The sequence below is a fragment of the Marmota monax genome, unplaced genomic scaffold (assembly GCF_021218885.2).
Source record: "Marmota monax isolate L192 unplaced genomic scaffold, Marmota_monax_Labrador192_F-V1.1 WCK01_AAM20220418_F8-fsc00073, whole genome shotgun sequence".
In the NCBI taxonomy this organism is placed as follows: domain Eukaryota; kingdom Metazoa; phylum Chordata; class Mammalia; order Rodentia; family Sciuridae; genus Marmota; species Marmota monax.
Window position 1 is genome coordinate 4,686,970 of NW_026692846.1, and position 17,679 is coordinate 4,704,648.

The window sequence follows — 17,679 nt, forward strand, 5'->3', positions numbered from 1 at the left end:
TTGCTGGTTCATCTAAGTTTGAGGAAGAGTGATGGCAGCTGTAGAGGAAATGTGGTCTTAAAATCAGAAACCCATGTTCCAGGCCTGAACATGTCACTGACAATTGTAGTGACCTGGGGCAGCTCAGTTTAACCATGGATCCCCAGCTGCTCACTTAAGACTCCCTAAGGGCTGCTCAGGATGAAATGCCTGAAGTGATTGCCATGTGTGATGCCTACTGGTTAAGGCACAAGCTTTGGGATCAGACACTGCCTTCACTGCCCACTACTGCTAAGGATGCAAACAGCTTCCAGATGTGTTAGAGTTGATCATAGAACACATACACAACTTGGAACTCTAAAATATATTAGGAAAGTGTTTTACAAATGCAAGTGAGTGTTATGGTCCTCGTGTGAATGGGGAGGCACTCATTTAAAGCCAGCACAAGCTCTGGATTCAGAGCCAGGAGGCCTCCTGGGAGGAGTGGGTCTGGTCTCAGCCACAGAAGAGGCAGGGATGCCCTCTTAGGCTGAGAATGTCTTGGCTGCTGTGGGTGATGGTGGTTGGCTCTGAGAAGAGACAGCAGGGGTGTTGTTGGCATGGGGGCAGGAGAAGGCAGGGACACGTCCCACTCCAGTTCCCCCTCCTCATCAGTGGCACTCCCCTGGGGATGCTCCCTGATGCCTAGTCACCTTGGTGCTACTCCAAACCATGCCCCAGTGCTCAGGGACAGCTGTGCCCTGTGCATTTTCCCGTGGCTGGACGAAGCATGGCTCATCTGGTTGGGAGGCAAATTGTACTTGTCACTAAAAGAAGAGGTCAAGATGTAGGAGCTGGAATCCCATCTCAGCCACACGGCACAGGAATATTTCTCAACTTCTTCCCACTTCCTTCTTCATTAGCTGGGAGTAGCCAAGAGCAGTGACCCATAGGCCCGCGCACAGCTGGAGGCAGGATGCTCCTGCCCACACCTGGAATCTTGCAGGTGCTCAGTCAGTGTTATTGCTTCTTCAGCTCCTGGGGCCGCACCTTTGACAGGCCACAGTGAGGTTGAAGTCTTGGGCATACAATGTAAGGGGAAGCCAAAAACTTGTCACCAATGCAAATAATACTTTAAGGCAACATTTTTAAATTTAAAATTAATGTAATAGTTTGATTAGGATAAAGACAGGATCCCACATTCCACTGAACATCTTTTCCTAATACAACAGACCGTTAAGATCCCTTTGTTTATTATCAGTTTAATATCTTGTCCATTTTGGATTCTTTTGCATTGATTTTGACTTTTCACAATATTGCATTGGAATATTATTCATCCTGGATACTGAGGCTTTTGGTAGCAAAGGTTGATGCTTCTCTTGCCTTATTCTAAAAGTCCAGCCCTGGGAAACAATGTTGAAGAAATAACTGTGACTGTTACACAGAAATCAAACCACCACCACCAACAACAAAAACAAAAACATGTGATGTGGCCACAGCCAGATCCATGGTGAATCAGGATGGGAGATATATCCAGGTCTCCTGGGCCCTAGTTGGCAGGTTAAGATGTGCAACATTTGTGATCCATAGACTTTGTGAGGATTTAGAGGATTTTGACAGCCAAGACCTATGCTTTAAAAACCACAGATATCAGGTCTCAGTGTAGGTGGAACAAGAGATTTTGCCCAGGGCAGTGCCTGCTTGGGAGTCACCAAGGAAGTGCAGCAACATCCAATGTCTGCCACTCTCTCTGTATCACCCTTCCCTTCTGGGGTCACTGCTAGAGGCTCAGCTCCCGCCTGGAGAATTCTGTGGGCCTGTAATTCCAGTTGATCCTTAAGTGCCTTTGCTGTCAGCTTCCTGGCTGCTGGGCTTGGCCTTTGTGAAGAGATGACCCTTATTCAGAGAAACAAAAGCAAATCAATAACACAGATGAAGAGTTTTCTCCAGAAAATATGGAGTGTTTTCTCCATAAGCCCAGGCCTACATGAAGGGCTGATGATTTGGGGTAGTGGCTTTTTGTGTATTTCCTTACAATTTGCCAAAAAGAAGGGTTTATTCTTTTAAGTATTCTGAGAAACTGAAGAAAACTCCCATCTAGGAAAACAAAACTTAGTGCTGTATCTGAAAGACAGGGCTCTTGCTTCCCTACTCAGAGTTGATTGTGACCTTGAGCTGCCCTTGGGGCTCAGAGTCCACCCTCCACAATGAGCTCTCCAAAGCTGCTGCGTGCAGCCCACAGAGGGTCCTAACTCACTGCTTTACAGCATGGCCGCCTGCATGATCAGCAGTCCTGGGAGGTAGAAATGTCATCCGACTTACAGATAAGTAAAGGAAGGTTTAGCAAGAGTATATGTCAGACTACAACCTGTAGGTAACACAACAGAGGTCTACCCTGCTGGTTTAGCTTCAGGACCCCACTAGTTAGCATTCCATTATACCTCTGTCAGCATCAGCACCAAGGACAGCTCCTGGTGTAGGACAATGGATTAGTCTATGTGACTCTGATGATGTCCCTCCCTGTAAATAGCTTCTTCCCCTTATCACTATTTATTATTGGGCAAATTAGTCTCAGAGGGATTAATGGCTCCTCTGCATGCTCCCAGGTTTGTGTCTTGGTTTCAAACACCTGCCAATTTCTGTGTTCTTCATTCAAACCATGCCACAGATCTCTGCTGCACTCATGAAGACAAAGATGACTTTGTAAACTCTGTTACTGTACCCCAGTTACTGTATTAGTGACAGAGTGTTTATGACCACTCTTAGCATCATTCTGTAACTGAAGGCCTTGAGTGTTCACTGGCCATGTGTGTTTTCAAGAGGGCTTGGTTCATTTGTTTGTAGATATTACTGGGTACCTGGGAAGCAGCTTATCTAAGCTTTCTTTTGCAGGTTTGCAGCTGCCCTCTCTATGGGTTGGGACTGGGAAAATCAATGCCATGGTTAGTTACAGAGCTGCATCCTAGGGGTTTAAAACTGCACCAAACATTGCCTTTAAGGCACAGGGTCTGGAAATGGTGGCTGCTGTAATTACAGTCCATGGGAGGAGGAAGAAGGAATGGGGTGGTATTCACAGGGAGGAACCTGAAAGCAAGTTCTTCTGTGATGTAAAGGCTCTCTCACATCGGAGGTGATGATTATTCTATCCACCATGGGAAGCATTTCATTTTCTCTCATTGCACATTCACTCACCAGGTAATGGGGTCTAAAGGGAGTCTGTGGTGGACCTGGAAACACTCTGAGGAGCAGAAATCCTCTCATGGAGGTTCTGGATGTTTCTGGGATTCAGAAATAACTGCTGCTATTGGCACTGACAGAAAGGGCCACAGGATACCATTCTGTGCACAATCATGTGCCCCATGCTCTCTCCAGGGGCAGGCATCTCCCCCCACCCATCGCTGCCTCCATCCTGAAAGACTGTCACCATCATCCCCTTAAACAGTTTCCTCCCCAGTCAGGAGGTATGGAGAAAGGTCACATTTGCACTTTACCTTCTGGGGTCTGATGGAGAAGAAGACCAACAGGCTGATGAGCGACTCTCACAAAAGTCACACTGAGGGTAGAGGTCTTCAGAGTCTTGGGCCAGGCCTGGACTTGGAAGCCAGTAGCTCTCCGGCCTGCTTTGCCATTTGTTAGTTCGTGTAGCTAATTACTAATTATAGGACTTGGGCATATGTTTGACTTCTCTGAACTTTAGGTCCCTCATCTATAAAAGAATGTGTATCCTAACACACAAAGAAAATAAGAGGACTAAATGACAGAGATTGAGAAAGCTTGTGGGAGTGTTTAATACAGGCCACTCCTAGGGGGCCTCAGAACTCTTGCTCCAGTTGAGCTAATAGCAAACACAACAGAGTTGGGGGGAAGAGGGAATGACTATAGGAAACTGACCTGTGGGACAAGTGCTAGCCTCTAAAAGCCACCAGGAGGAGGTGGGGTTTTAGTTGTGTGCAAGGGTTGGGCAGAGATTTGTCAGACAGTGAAAGGAGAAGCTTTTCCAGACAGTGAAATGGTATGTAAAATTTAGAGACAGAGTTTGCTTTGAGAGTAGCAGAGACTTATCCTTTGCCAAGTTTAGACCCTGAGCTCAATGGTTTGTAAACCCCTCAGAGAATTACCTGTTCACAAAGGCTGACATTCTCACAGAACCCCTAGTATAAAAGTGACCTCTAAATAATTAAAAATGCAATTTAGAAATCATAATTTTCTCATTGTTATTTATATTAATCTATAATCTTATTTATATTAAAGTATATAAGTGTAATTAGAAGCAAATGGAATTGTTTTCCAAACCAGAAAACCTTTCACAAAGGTAGAAGAGAAAGAAAGATAATTTAATGATGTATCTGCATTAAACCAGAGGCAATAAGCATCCAGGGCTCCAGAGACTGCAGAGGTGAATGGGAGCCTCATTGTGTCCTGCACCTGCCCGCTGCCAGCAGGCTCTCAGGGTAACCAGTCCTCGAGGTGAGGACGCAGCCGCACTGTCTGTTGTGTGTGTTCACCCCAGATTTGCCCAGTAACTTCCATCACCACCTGTGTTCGCTAGTTGGCCTTCTCCAGAGGAAAGAGAAAAGCCTCCCTTCTTTATGACAGGTGGTCTGCTGGGCCGTGGAGCCGGGCATCTGCCCAACTGAGGCTCCAACCCTCCCCCAAGAACTGAGAAATGAAACTGTTATCTTGCTGAATATATTCCAAAAAGGTCCCCAGAAAGACATTCCCGAGTTCCTGGATCATATTTCAGGCAAAAGACATATTGATCTTTGAAAAGGATTCACATACATCTCAAGGAAGCAGAGAAGGAAGTCTCAGTGACAAGTTTTCTGAAGAATTCTACAGAAGAAAGGGGTCTCTGTTCTCTTATTTTCAACTGGAGGACTTAAGACTTTCCCAGGGCTCCTCAGCAAACACTCTGAGAGACCTGAACGTGAACTGGCAATCTCCCTGGAGTAAACATTCCAGGCACACGGGGTCTTTCATCTTTTTTATTGATCGTTGTACCCTGTGTGTGTAACTAGGAGCCTGACCTGTGCTCAGCATCTCAGTCAACCTTCCCGACTACAAAGCCAGTGCTCTTAACATCATGGAACCCAAACCAGTGGAGATCAGTGGTCAGGGAAGGGTGGGGAAGGAACAGGAGAAGGGAGGAAGGTGAAGTGAGCCTGATCAGATATTCCCCCTGTGAATTTCTCCTTACGTATCTTTATATTGCATTAATTTTAAAAACTATAAATAAATGAAAGAAAGACCAGTAGAGTAGAGGAAATGGAATAGGGGTGGGAGAAGGAGAGAGAAAGGGGAAGTACTGGGGACTGAAGTGGAGCAAATTATGTTCCATGCTGGTATCATAATTTCAAAATGAATCCCAATATTATGTATAACTGTAATATTATAATAGTAAACAAACAAACAAACAAACTAGTAGGACCAAGCATCATGGCTTAGGGAACCTTCAGGAAAGTAACTCATCAGGGAGAGACAGCTTGGCTATTTGATAATCAGACAGACTTGTCTGAATCAGATTTCAGACCTTGCTTTTTTTTAGCTGTGTGACCTCAGGTGAATGCCTTCACCTGTCTGGTCTTCGATTTTTTTTTTTTTTTATCTAACATTCTGTTAATAACCCCTATGTTGAAAGAAGACTTATTGGCTAAGTTAGAGATCATAAACATATTGAATATTTTTGGTATCAGCTCAGGATATAAATAAAGGCATATATTTAATGAGATTTCATATGGAAAGCCCTGGCAGAGTGCCTGGCAACATAGGGGCTCTGTAAATGTCAGTCCCCTCTCTGGAAGGAAATGAGTCAGGCTTGGAGGTGGTTGTGTTTGCTTTGATCTTTGGCTGCGGTGGGCAGGGAGGCAAGACAACTGTGGGGATCCTGAGCCCCTGACATTTCCATTTTTCCCAGGTGGGTGTTCAAACCACTTGAAAGCCAGACCAAGGACTGGAATTTGAAAGGAAAGCGCTTACTTTGAGGCAATTGTCCTAAATGTCAGGGAAGCGGTGTGCTACTGGATGCCACCTCTTTTCATTGATTATAAAGCAGCATGCAGACGGTGCACCCGCTTTATTGATTCAGAAACAGTAGACATGATCACATGCAAAACTGTTGGAATAATGCTGTCCCCTACAAACCCCTTTTATCCTCTTCTAAACAATGGCATTTAGCCTGTCACAGGCATCAGCTCACCTAACCACCTCCTGCCACCCAACACCCTTGGGGACGAAGGGAGGGAGTGTCCTCGGATGGTCTTCCACCAGTGAACTGCTGTGGCCTGATGTCTCTGTGAGAGAACTGCGGGGTCTGGACCCAGAGGACCCACACAGACTGCCCACCACCCTTCACTTACTGGATGAACTAACAGACCTGAGCGGGGGCGTGAGCTGCTCAAGACGCCAAGACAAGGAGCACTAGGAATGGAACTGGAGCCAAGAGTGACTCGCTGCCAAGGACTTATTTTACTGCAGAATGCATTATTTTAAAGAAACTGTAATGTTCTATTTAATAACATTTTACCGAAATACATTTGTTAACACAGTACATGTAGGTCCAGGATGAGTGAGAGTTAGGACATTGGAACCTTTGAATGGTACTTTTACGGTTAGTCGATACAAATATTTTTGATAGTTTATTTATTCTGAGTGTCTTGATGACATGATAATGAAAGGAGGGTCATGATGGTGATGGTGGTGACAATAATGATGAGTAGTGACAGGTGATCAGAAGAGAGTCATGATGGCAGTGGTGACAATGACTAAGGTAGTGGTGATGATGGTGACAGTGACAATAGTGGTGGTGATGATGGCGATGGTGACAATGACGGTGGTGGGGACAATGATGATGATGGTTAGGGTGATTATGATAATGGTGGTGAAGATGATGATCTGGTGACGATGATAAGACATGATGGTAGATAGTGGATATGGAGTGCCAACCCTGAGCCTGTCACTAATCCAAGCACTTTGTAGATTTTAGGTCAGTTAATTCCCACAACAAAGATACCATTGTTATTATTCCCATTTAGAAGAAGGAGACAGACTCGGGGCACCTTGTTCAGTGACACCCAGTAAAGATTAAGGTGCAAAATAGCAAACACAGTGATCACACGGGGATTCGTGCGCTCTCCCTGCTCTGAGCTCTGTGTTTGCCACGGATGGTCTGCTTGCCTTCATGGGGTCACCTCTTTAATTTCTTTTTCTGGTAAAAAAGTCCACTACTCTGAGGACTTGAGTGGCTGCTCAAGGTCCCACAGCTCATAAGGAAAAGAGTGAGAGCATCTAGAGAAGCCTTCCCCAGAATCCAGGGAGCAGCGTCCCCGTCTGCCACCCTCTCTTCTCCCCTTCTCCACCCTACGGCAGAGCCCACCAGCTGTTGGTCCCGCTCTTGCCTACTCACTCCCAAGGTGCCCAGTTTCCTCCTGAATGCCTCTCGTCTCCCCAGCCTGGACCCTCTAGCCCACCATAGCTAAGACCTAGGGCACCCAAACCTTCCAGATATCCAGTGTCTACAGCTAAATCCCGATTCAGGAGCTGACACCCTGCACCTTCACCAGTGGGACCCAGCCACCTTCCCAGACCCATTCTTGGATGCCCCCCCATGGTACCCAAAACCCGGTTAAGCACTGACTCCAGCCGCCCCTCAGCCAGACCTTGTTTTATCTGCTGCCACTACATCTGACACCGAGGGAAACCTGTGAGGGATCGTTGAGAAACGAGCGGAGGGTGGGTGAATGGAGGCGTGGGGAGGATTTTCTGTTGCATTAGCTCCAATGACAATCCCATTGACTTCTCTTTCCTTTTTTCTCTCTCCTTCCAAGGGGAGCCAAGGAGAGCGTGGTGCCGATGGTGAGGCTGGACAGAAAGGCGATCAGGTAGAGGACCGTTTCCTTCATGATGCATCACCTTGATGAAAGATTCCTCCCCAGCAGCGTCTGGCCTGCTGCTCCGATGCCATCCCTCGCCTCCTCTTGCCGGCAGCAGGAGGTTTACAGGGCGTTTGGACACCTCCCTCCTGGCCTCTCTGGCTCACTGTCACCTGCTCTTCCCACCGTGCCTGAGGAGCACGCCTTCTTTCCCCTTGTTGTGTTTTGTACCTTTCTCAGGCTGCTTCCTGCTCCCTGAAGGGGTGGGCACTCACAGGGCCATGCCCCTTCCTCCCTCCCCCAACCCCCATTCCCTGAGCATGTGTGGTGGGACTCTCAAAGTACATGAAAATGCCCCCCACACCCTTCGCTCTGCCACTGCCCACCCAGGCCTGCTGGCCTCCTCTCCTAACGTGTTTCAGGATGGCACCACATTGACACCAACATGCTGTCCTGGGCATCTGAGCACTGCCTGCCCCTTGTGCCAATCCAGTGCTCCAGGTGGGCTCCCTGCAGTGGCCTTGTTGCTGGTGGAAGGGCTCCTGTCCTCTGCCCTGCAGTGGGCTTCCCGCTCACTCTTCATCTTTACTGTCCTCTGCCTCTCACGCCAGTGCTCCTTGGAAACCAGCCCCTTGCCACCACTGTCCCCAGCTCTGAGGTGCCCAGGGAGTGAGGGACACATACCTGACCTCACCAGGCTGGCAGTGCTGCTGTGAGGGTCACGGGTGCAGGATAGGAGCTGCACTTAAGGGCGGAGCATCAACTGTGTGTGTGCGTGCGTGTGTGCGTGTGTGTGTGTGTGTGTGTGTGTGTGTTATGGAACAGTGCAATATATCTATGCAGTAGAGAGTATTATAAAATAAACCCCCAGGTACCCAGTCCTCAGCCACAACCACTGTCAGATATTATGTCCACTCTTGTTTTCACTGTTTCCTTAACTACTTCCCCATGACCGTCTCCTCACATTATTTTAAAGCAAATGCACTTCCAGGACATAATTGTTTCTGTAAACATTATCAGTTACCTTTACTACCTATTGGAACACTAGCAATGGGTATAAAAGAGATCCTTTTTGTTGTGTCTTCATTGGATTATTGCCTGAAAAGTATATCCGAACACAGCAAAAAGCTATTTAAGTTCTCCATGAATTAACTCTCGTGTTTCCTAGGGGCATCCTGGAGTTCCAGGCTTCATGGGTCCTCCAGGGAATCCTGGGCCACCAGTAAGTCCAACTCAGACCTCCTTCTCTCTTGGCCTTGACATCTGAGCACATGCCCATACTTACTGGAGATGGCACCACACTGGACCTACCTCTTATTTTAAAGGATGGGCTGAAATCTCAACAGTGCTTAGGGATGAACTGAAATGGGAGAATACAGAGGCACTGGAGTGGCCCTGGTGGGCAGTATACTCAGAATGGGTTGGGATCAGGGACATGGGCAAGGACTGATGAAGTCGTATTTCAAGATTAGGATCTCAAGTAAAGGCTTTCTTTTCATAGGAATGGGTCCTATGGTGAAAGGCCCAGGATCAGAAAGCACCTACTCAAGCCCGGATTTTTCTGAACAGACTGCAATCTGTAACAATAGTAACAGCTAAAAATTCTTGTTTATTGTTACTGTTCTAACAATTCATACATTGCTATCCTCTGCACTTCTTATTCTGATGGCTACAACATGCAACATGAGTGTTGTCCCATTTACTGGGCTTCCTAAGCAGACATATCTCTGCTCCTGCAGAACTATGGCCCTGATGTTGACCAATGACCTTAGCATTTCTCTTTTCCCTCAGTCCAGGCTGCCCAAAGACCAGCCTCATTCTTTTTCTTTGTGGAACCCACTGTTTGAGCTCATGTATCCTCAAGGGTAGCCATGGTGACAAGCAGTGGAAATTAGTGTCCCTGCCAAGCCCAGGAGCCCTGGGGTTCTCCATGGGTTCTCCGTGAGGTTCTGTCTCCCAGACCTTGCCAAGCAGGGCCCTTGGTCATGGCTAAAATAGCACTGAAAGGGAACCCACTTTAAATAGGGAACAGTATGTCACAATAGATTTTGAGAAAAAGGTTGGGGTTAGGACTATAAAGTTGAAATATGTAAAATTAAGCTTGCTTTGTCTTCTAAAATGACACCCACTGTCTTTTAATTGCAACTATATGTTACTTATTTGAGCAAATCATTGTTTTATATGTCTTTTCAATGAAATCTTTTTTTTCTTTGATGTTTTTAGGTATACATGACAGAAGGGTATATTTTGGCATATGATACATACATAAAGTGCAACCCATTTCAATTTTGATCCCATTATTGTGGTTGAACATATATGGAGTTACACGGTTGTGTATTCATATATGAGCCTAGGAATGTTATGTCCAATTCATTCCACTGTCTTATGAGAGCATGAAATGGCTTTTAAAATTTTTTTTATTTTTTTTTCTTCATGATTAACTTTTACAGCAAACTCATAAAAGCTTTCCCAGTTTTTTGGAAAACCTACCTCAAATCTCAAATATTCAGCTCATTCCCCTTCTATAGTGTCTGTGTTAAGACCCTTTTGAATTCCTCAACCTGGATCCTAACAGCTCTGCTCCTGCACATTTGTGAAGGATCTTTAGGGGATTGGTCAGTTTGCTATCATTAAACTTCATGGGTTTTACAGTTCTTTCAAGATTTTGTATTTCCCTTAATAAAGTGTCTTGTATTGTGTTTGAATGTTATTGAATTTTGTAGTATTTTGTGATAATCAGCAAAATGAAAATCTGGCAAAGGTGGCTGTACAACGGTTCCCAGGGACAGGCATTAGCAATGACAGAGAGGGACATTTGAGAGGGATGTATTTATTAAAAGAAACCTTTCCTTGGAGAACAATTTTCTATCATGACAACTGTAGCTTTCCTGTGCAACCTACTAGCTGAGGAATTTAGAAAATGAATATTGGGTTAAAGCTCCATCCTTACTTCATCTGAAGTCCATAGCATGTTTCCACTACAAAGGAATCCCTGCTCTCTCCTCTTTGGAAATTGCAGTAACTTGGAATCTGGCAACCATAGGAAATGACTCCTGACTTTTGAATCTCCTGCTAAGTGATAAAACTCAGAGACACACAATCAGAAGCTGGCTTGTCTGTCTCCAACTGACTAATGCTTTCAATTCACTCAGCAGATGTTAATTGAGCTTCTGTTTTGTGTCATGCCTTGTGCTGTTGATTGCCTTTGGGAATGGATGCTGGGTCAGCTTCCCTTTCAGGCTCATCAGCCTGTCCTGCAAGAGCAGAGAACTCACCTTCCTGGCCATTTGTACAATTTTTGAGTGCATATTATTTGGCAGGCCCTGTCTTTGATGCCCAGAGATATAGGCACCAAGCAGGAAAGACTCTTCAAGCTTTTATTTTCTTGTGCTCAGTGAGAATCCTTCTTCTAGTTAAAACCCTTGCCCTGGTCCCAATGTGCAGTAGAGAATTTTATTCCAACTTAGCAGATTTCCAAAGTCTAGGGTGCCCAAAACTTCTGCTTAAAGTTATGTAGAAAAAAAAATCCAGATTTGAAGTAGAACATTTATTATTCTGTTAGTTTTGGACTAAATGTATAATTAAACCCATAACTTGTGCTAATTTTTTAAACATTACTAATATCCCTTCATTTCATGAACATTCGCTTGGGTCCTTACCTGGTGGAAGAAATAGGGGCAAATCAAGCTACATCCTGTTGCAGTAATTTGCCATGCATGGAAAAGGACACTTCTTTTCTACAGCTATACCAATTTCCTTGAAGTCCAAGACTATGCTGTGGTCAATTTTATACTCCTAAAACTTGGTTGGCACCTGGTAAAAAATAAGCATTCAATAGTATATGTAAAACATTTAAATAAAGGCTGCTGGATTGGTGTCAATAAAATGCTAGGAGAACTTTCTTATTTATGCCCCACTATTTAGTTGGTGACTAGTGTGCCAGGTCTTTGGAAGGACAGTAGACTCTTCTAATAAGTGAATGCCTTTTACAGAGAGCCCTTAGGATGCTCCTAGTGCTGATTCTTGATGTATATTAATTTTCCAGTTCTCTCTGCAGTCTATAAAGCAGGTTGCTATCATCATTATGGAGGGGGAAACACCATTGCAACATGATAGTTCAGGCAGCTTGGAGGGGACATATAGTGTAAGAGCTGTGCATAGCTTCCTGTCTGTAGAGGAGGGAACAATGACCTTTGCCCATTTGTGTGAAAAAGCTAGTCTTCTGCCTTGTTTGTTCTAGGGAGCAGATGGAATTGCAGGAGCTGCCGGACCACCAGGAATTCAAGGGCCACCGGTAAGTTCCTTGAGGGACAGGATCTACCTTATGGCTATCTTTAGGCCTTTTGAGAACCTATGTATTTGCTAACCTTTTCTGATTCTCTGAACCTCCCATGGCCCAGATATTCCTAAGCTTCCACTTATGACCAGTCCAGTTGCAAACACAGGAGGGACTGCTTTTGGTGGGGGCTGATGACTTTGCCACTAAGATAAGTGTTGGGGTGAAATAAACTGGCAACCTGCAATTCCAGAATTCAGATTACAACCACCACTGCAGACAGGCCCTAGATTCAGGCCCCGTTTCCCTATTATTTCTCAGGTACTTTCTGTTCTGAGCAAGTGTGGTGAGTGGAGGGGCTTGGGCTAGCCCACCCAGAGCTGTGGTGTGCTCCAGTGCATCTCAGACATGAGGCAGCCACTTCTAGCCCATCAGATCCAAAGAGGGGTGAAAACATCAAAGAAGTCTCTGTTCAAGGTCCCAGAATCACAGCTGGTACCATTGCCACATGAATTTTGTGCTTTTATCTGATCAACACAAAGCTGCCAGAATCACATTTGGCTTCAGTGCCAAGAAGCAAGGGTAAACCATGGTTCTGCAGGCATTTTGCTGGTAGCAATACATGCATGATGTCCAAAGGAATATGTAGAACAGTAATATCCTTCATGTCATTTCACTGCTGCCCCTCCACTATCGCCCAATAACTTAGAAAAGTCCTGAATCATTGTATCCATCTTATAAATCAGAAAAGTGGGGATTGGGGAAGTAAGATGATCAGTTCAGGATCACATAGTGAGGATATGTACCAGCCAGACACAAACCCTGGTCTATAGGAATTTCAGCAACATAATCCAGGACTAGCAGGAGAGGAGGTCAACCCTGCCCTGGAATTTGGAATCTTGTTCAAAGGGCACCTCAGGCGTCTTAGAACAACTTCATCCCTCTCAACTCAGGACATCAAAGCCCAATGGGGTTAATTAAGTCTCTTGTCCAAAGTCATCAAGGAAATCAATGTCCAAATTGGGACATAAGTCAACCTGAAAAGTCACAGTTCAGTATTCTTTCTGCAGTCTACACTGAATCGCCGCAGAATGTTGAGACTGAATATTGACAGCCACGTGGTCCTTCTTAGGATCATCCTGTGGTAATCCTTTTGAAGCAGCCCATCTACAAGTCCTAGGATGAATTAAATGCTGCAGGCAGCATTTCATTGATCCTCAGACTGTAAAATATTTACCCAATGAAAACTAGTCAACTGTTTTCCTAAAGGGAATATAAGCTATGAATCCCAGAAGTGAAATCATTACCTTCCTAGGAATTCACTGTATTAAACAAGACTTTCATTCTCTCCTGGGACTCCTGGGCAAGGTATGCCTGTACCTGAAGCTGTCCATGGTCCTGGTACTTTACCAAAAACCACAAACCAAGACAGAGTGGAAGTTGTCTTAGCCTGAACAATGCATAGTGATATCTTTTCATTAAAAAAAAATACTTTTTAGTTGTACTTGGACACAATACTTTTATTTATTTATTTATTTTTATGTGGTGCTGAGGCTTGAACCCAGGTCCTTGCACGTACTACCCAAGCGCTCTATTGCTGAGCCACAACCCCAGCCCCACATATTGATAGATAAAAAATCAAAAACATTAGATGGGTAACAATAATAAAAATGTCCATGTAAAAATAAACATTTCCACTGCTTTTTGAATTAGCAATATGTGCATTTGTTAATCTTTTTGATGTTGAATAAACTCCAGTACTGTGAGTTTGAGCCCCCTGAATTGGATCCCTTATAATTATTCTTATAAATAGAACATCCATTACTATTTGATGCTTTTTTTTAAAAAAAGTTGTTGAGTCCATAGTAGCATCTGTGAGACTGTATGAATGCAGAGCCCTAGAGTGTTGGGATTCTAAAATAATCCTTTGAGCTTCTTACCTTAATGCTATTTGTTTATAAAGTCAGCGACTCATCAAATATTTTCAAAATCCAAACTTAATTTGCATAAAGTATGATTCTTTTCCCTTTTTCTTAAATTTCTTTGAGATGCTTAATTAATAATTAAGTAGATCAATTTCCATAGCAAATAACTAGTGTGAGCAGATTTCCAGTAACAAGCACTCTGGATCTTTGGGAGTCTTAGGCTCCTCTGGTGGGAGCAGGAGGAGCAGGGAGAACACAGTGTTGCCAGCAAGGCACGGAATTCGGAAGGTGGGTGCCCCTGGGCTTCCTGTGGGATGGTTGGGTGATGGAAAGCATGTCTCCTGTGTTCCCTGTGCCTTGCCTTCTGGTCTCTCTGCCAAGGGAGAAGCCTGGACAGGATCACTGGGCACAGAAGCAGGAAGCTCAGTCCTCTCCTAGATCTGGAACATGCTACTACATGACCGTGCCTTCCTCAACTGAGATGTGGGGTGGTGTGGTTCAGGGCTTGGAAAACTTTCCCATAACAAATAGCAAACATTTTTGGATTTCATGGATCATATGGTCTCTGTTTTAACTATTCAGCTCAGCTGTGGTAAGGCCGAAAAGGACCAAACAACTGGTCAGTTGAAGGGGGTGACTGTGTACTAAGAAAACTTTGCTTACAAAACCAGGCAGAGGTTTGAGGTGGGCCTACCCCTGAATTGTATCACTGCTGTTTTCGTTCTAGGGTCTTTGAAACCACAGCCTTCCAGGAAGTAATCCAGAGAAGTCTGTTTCCATATCTAAAATCCCCTAATGATGATTGAACTTTTGTCCCATATTGACAGAAACCTTCCACTTCATTTCTTTTGTGTGTGTAGAGTTGTGGCATGGGGGAGGTGAATTTGAGTTGCATTGTGTTGACTGTTTTGTTTTAGTCTAAGTGGCAATATGGCTAGATGTCCCAACTCTCCTGCAACGTCACATTATGAGTCGTAGGTTCTGCTTGATGACACAAACATAACCAGTGCTTTCTACTTTCTAAAACATAAGGAATAACTTCTTAACATGGATGCAGAACACAAATCCTTCTGAGAAAAGGTGTTGGCAAATAAATAGTAAGCCTAAAGCATTATTCTTTTCTCATGAGTGCCTAAGGCCCTATTAAAGAATCCCAAGCTAGCGTCTCAGTGTCTTAATCATGCATTACTAATGTCTTTTATTGTCTTCAGGTATGGATAAAACTCAATTATTGAGTTATATTAAGTTTGAAAAGTACTTAATAAAATAAATGTGTTTCGGTCTCCTAATGGGAACATTTTTATATGCTGCTATTTAAAATCTGTATAAATCTGAAATATAAACTTTAGTTTGTTTTTGCCTTTGTTTTAAGAGGATTAAATAACAACCCTTTAGAATACCTCATTTTATGCCATTAGAATGCAAAACTTGACATCAGTGTCTGTCTCACAAAACATTGGTAAGAGATTATAAAGTCGCCAGGAATCTGCATCTCAATACAGAGATGTGGTGATATAAAAATGTGCATCATGAAAAGTGGCTCTGAATTCTTTAAGTTGATGTAGAAGCCCTGATGGAAGATCATGTCTTTGATGCATAAGATGGGAAATGAAGTGTTAATTAATGCAATTTGTTAAAATAGACTTTAGAAACCCCACATGTCTTTTCATAGGAAAAAAAATACTCTCTAGCCACTTCTGATCAAAGGTTTAGGTGTCTCTCAAAGACAATTAAAATAATGAAGCCATCAGCCACAGTTTCCCCTAGCTCAGTTTTTCCTTGCACTGGGTCCTATAGGTACAGAGTTGCCCTGTCTGTGTGTATAGGTGGGAATTATGTCTCAAGAAATTAGGGGACAAATGTCAGGATCTGGACCCAGGTCTTGTGGACTCCAAAGGCCCATTATTTTCTTTCCAATAGCCTTTTTTTTTCTTTTTCTTCATTTTTTTTTTTTTTGGCCATCAGTCACTAATTTCCTGAGTCTCTTTAGTATGGCTGGAACAGATCTGGTGTCCAGGCCACTGGTGGTGAAGATGCTGCTGCCCTGGGGAGCGAGCCTGGGCGGTGAGGAGGCTGGTGCAGCCCAGCCCACCTGGGGACTTCCAGCACCTGGCAGTCCTGTGTGAGGACTTTATTTCCAAAAAGCCAAATGATGATTTCATGGTGTCTTATGTCTTGGATCTTTCAGGGGAAAGAAGGTCCCCCTGGCCCCCAAGGCCCATCTGGAATACCTGGAGTCCCGGTAAGTGGCATTTAACAAACTTTAGTTTCGCTTTCCAAAAACAAGCAAGCCAAAATGTATTCTTCTATTGTTGAAATACGGCTTGATCACTAGTGGAATTTCAGGTGTTACAGATCTTTAAAAGAAAGAAAAATGATTAACTTGCTTGTTGGCCAAAGCAAACTAAACTTTGACATTATTCTTAGTCTTGTTCTTCTTTATTGTTTAATTGCTTGTTTCTTATTTATTTATATAGTGTTTTTCTATCTCTCCTCTCTCTCTCTGATTGAATCATTCATCAACAATGGACACATATGCACTCAACACACACAGCTATTTTTGGTAATTAGCTACTTGTGACAATATAAACATTTTTTATTTTCCATGCTACTATTAAGTGTTCATAAAATTCACATAGAATATATCCAGTTAATGCACTGAAATATATCTGATTATTCCTCTGTTGCTTCATAAATCTTGCAATTATTTTTAAAGCTACAATGGACAATTTTACATGCATAGTGTTTTCCTAATTTCTTTAGAATGATTCCCCAAAGTAGAGTTTACTTGTCAGAGTACAGTAATAGCTCAGGTCTTGATACATACTGCAAAATTACTTTCCCTGAACATTGTTCCAAATATCTCAATTTAACATGCTTTTCATTAAAGTCCAGATTGGCAACATATTTGTTATAAGGTCTGCCTGGAAAGGCCACATGTTGCCTTTGTCACCTGGGTTTTTTGAGTGCCTCAGGGTCTAGCCTGTATGTGCAGGGGCACCAGCTGACCACAGTCCCCAACTGCCCTCCACCCATAATCTTGTCCCTAGAACAGACTGTGATCTTTCCTGCCACACTGGACCCATCCCCCAGGTCACAGAGCCTTTGAATGTGCATTTCTGGAAAGCCCTGTTGCTGGCTTTTATTTTATTTTTATTTGTATGTTTGTTTCTTTTGTTTATTTTGCGGGGCTCAGCATCAAACCCAGGCTTCAGGCAGGCTAGTCAAGTGCTACTCCCCAGCCCCTGCCGAAGCCTGATCCCTCCTGACTTGGTCCTGGCATGGCTTCTTTATTTGCCCCAAGACTAGGGCAGACCCTCTCTTTCCTTCTGGATGCCTGTTCCAACTAGGGGTCACTTGCTATTGGTGGAAAGGGGTGATGAGTGACTTGCTGATCCAATCAAATCATTGATCTGACACACTGGTCAGGAACTCTCTGTGGGCTAGCTCTGGGGACATCACAGAGAAGAGTAGCTGTTCATTATGGCATTGTGTCCTAGCTTCTGTGAGAGCTGGGCCCTCTTCAGCTCTCATTCAGTCTTGGTTCTCCACCCAGAGTTGAGGACATGGCAAATATTAATTAAGGAAGCATGTGGGTGATGAGTTGCTTTCTGGGGCCCTTCCTCCTAGGAGATCTGGTAATAAGCTCCTG

The 17,679-nt window shown here is 44.1% G+C and overlaps 1 protein-coding gene across 1 annotated transcript in view; it reads left to right on the forward strand.

Annotated features, from left to right (window-relative positions):
- Window positions 1-17,679, forward strand: part of Col22a1 (collagen type XXII alpha 1 chain) — a 229,501-nt gene that overhangs the window by 180,115 nt on the left and 31,707 nt on the right. The window contains exons 47-50 of the mRNA XM_046449181.2: window positions 7,782-7,835; window positions 8,995-9,048; window positions 12,067-12,120; window positions 16,216-16,269. Of these exons, the coding sequence (XP_046305137.1) occupies window positions 7,782-7,835; window positions 8,995-9,048; window positions 12,067-12,120; window positions 16,216-16,269 (216 nt within the window). The remainder of the gene's footprint in view (window positions 1-7,781; window positions 7,836-8,994; window positions 9,049-12,066; window positions 12,121-16,215; window positions 16,270-17,679) is intronic.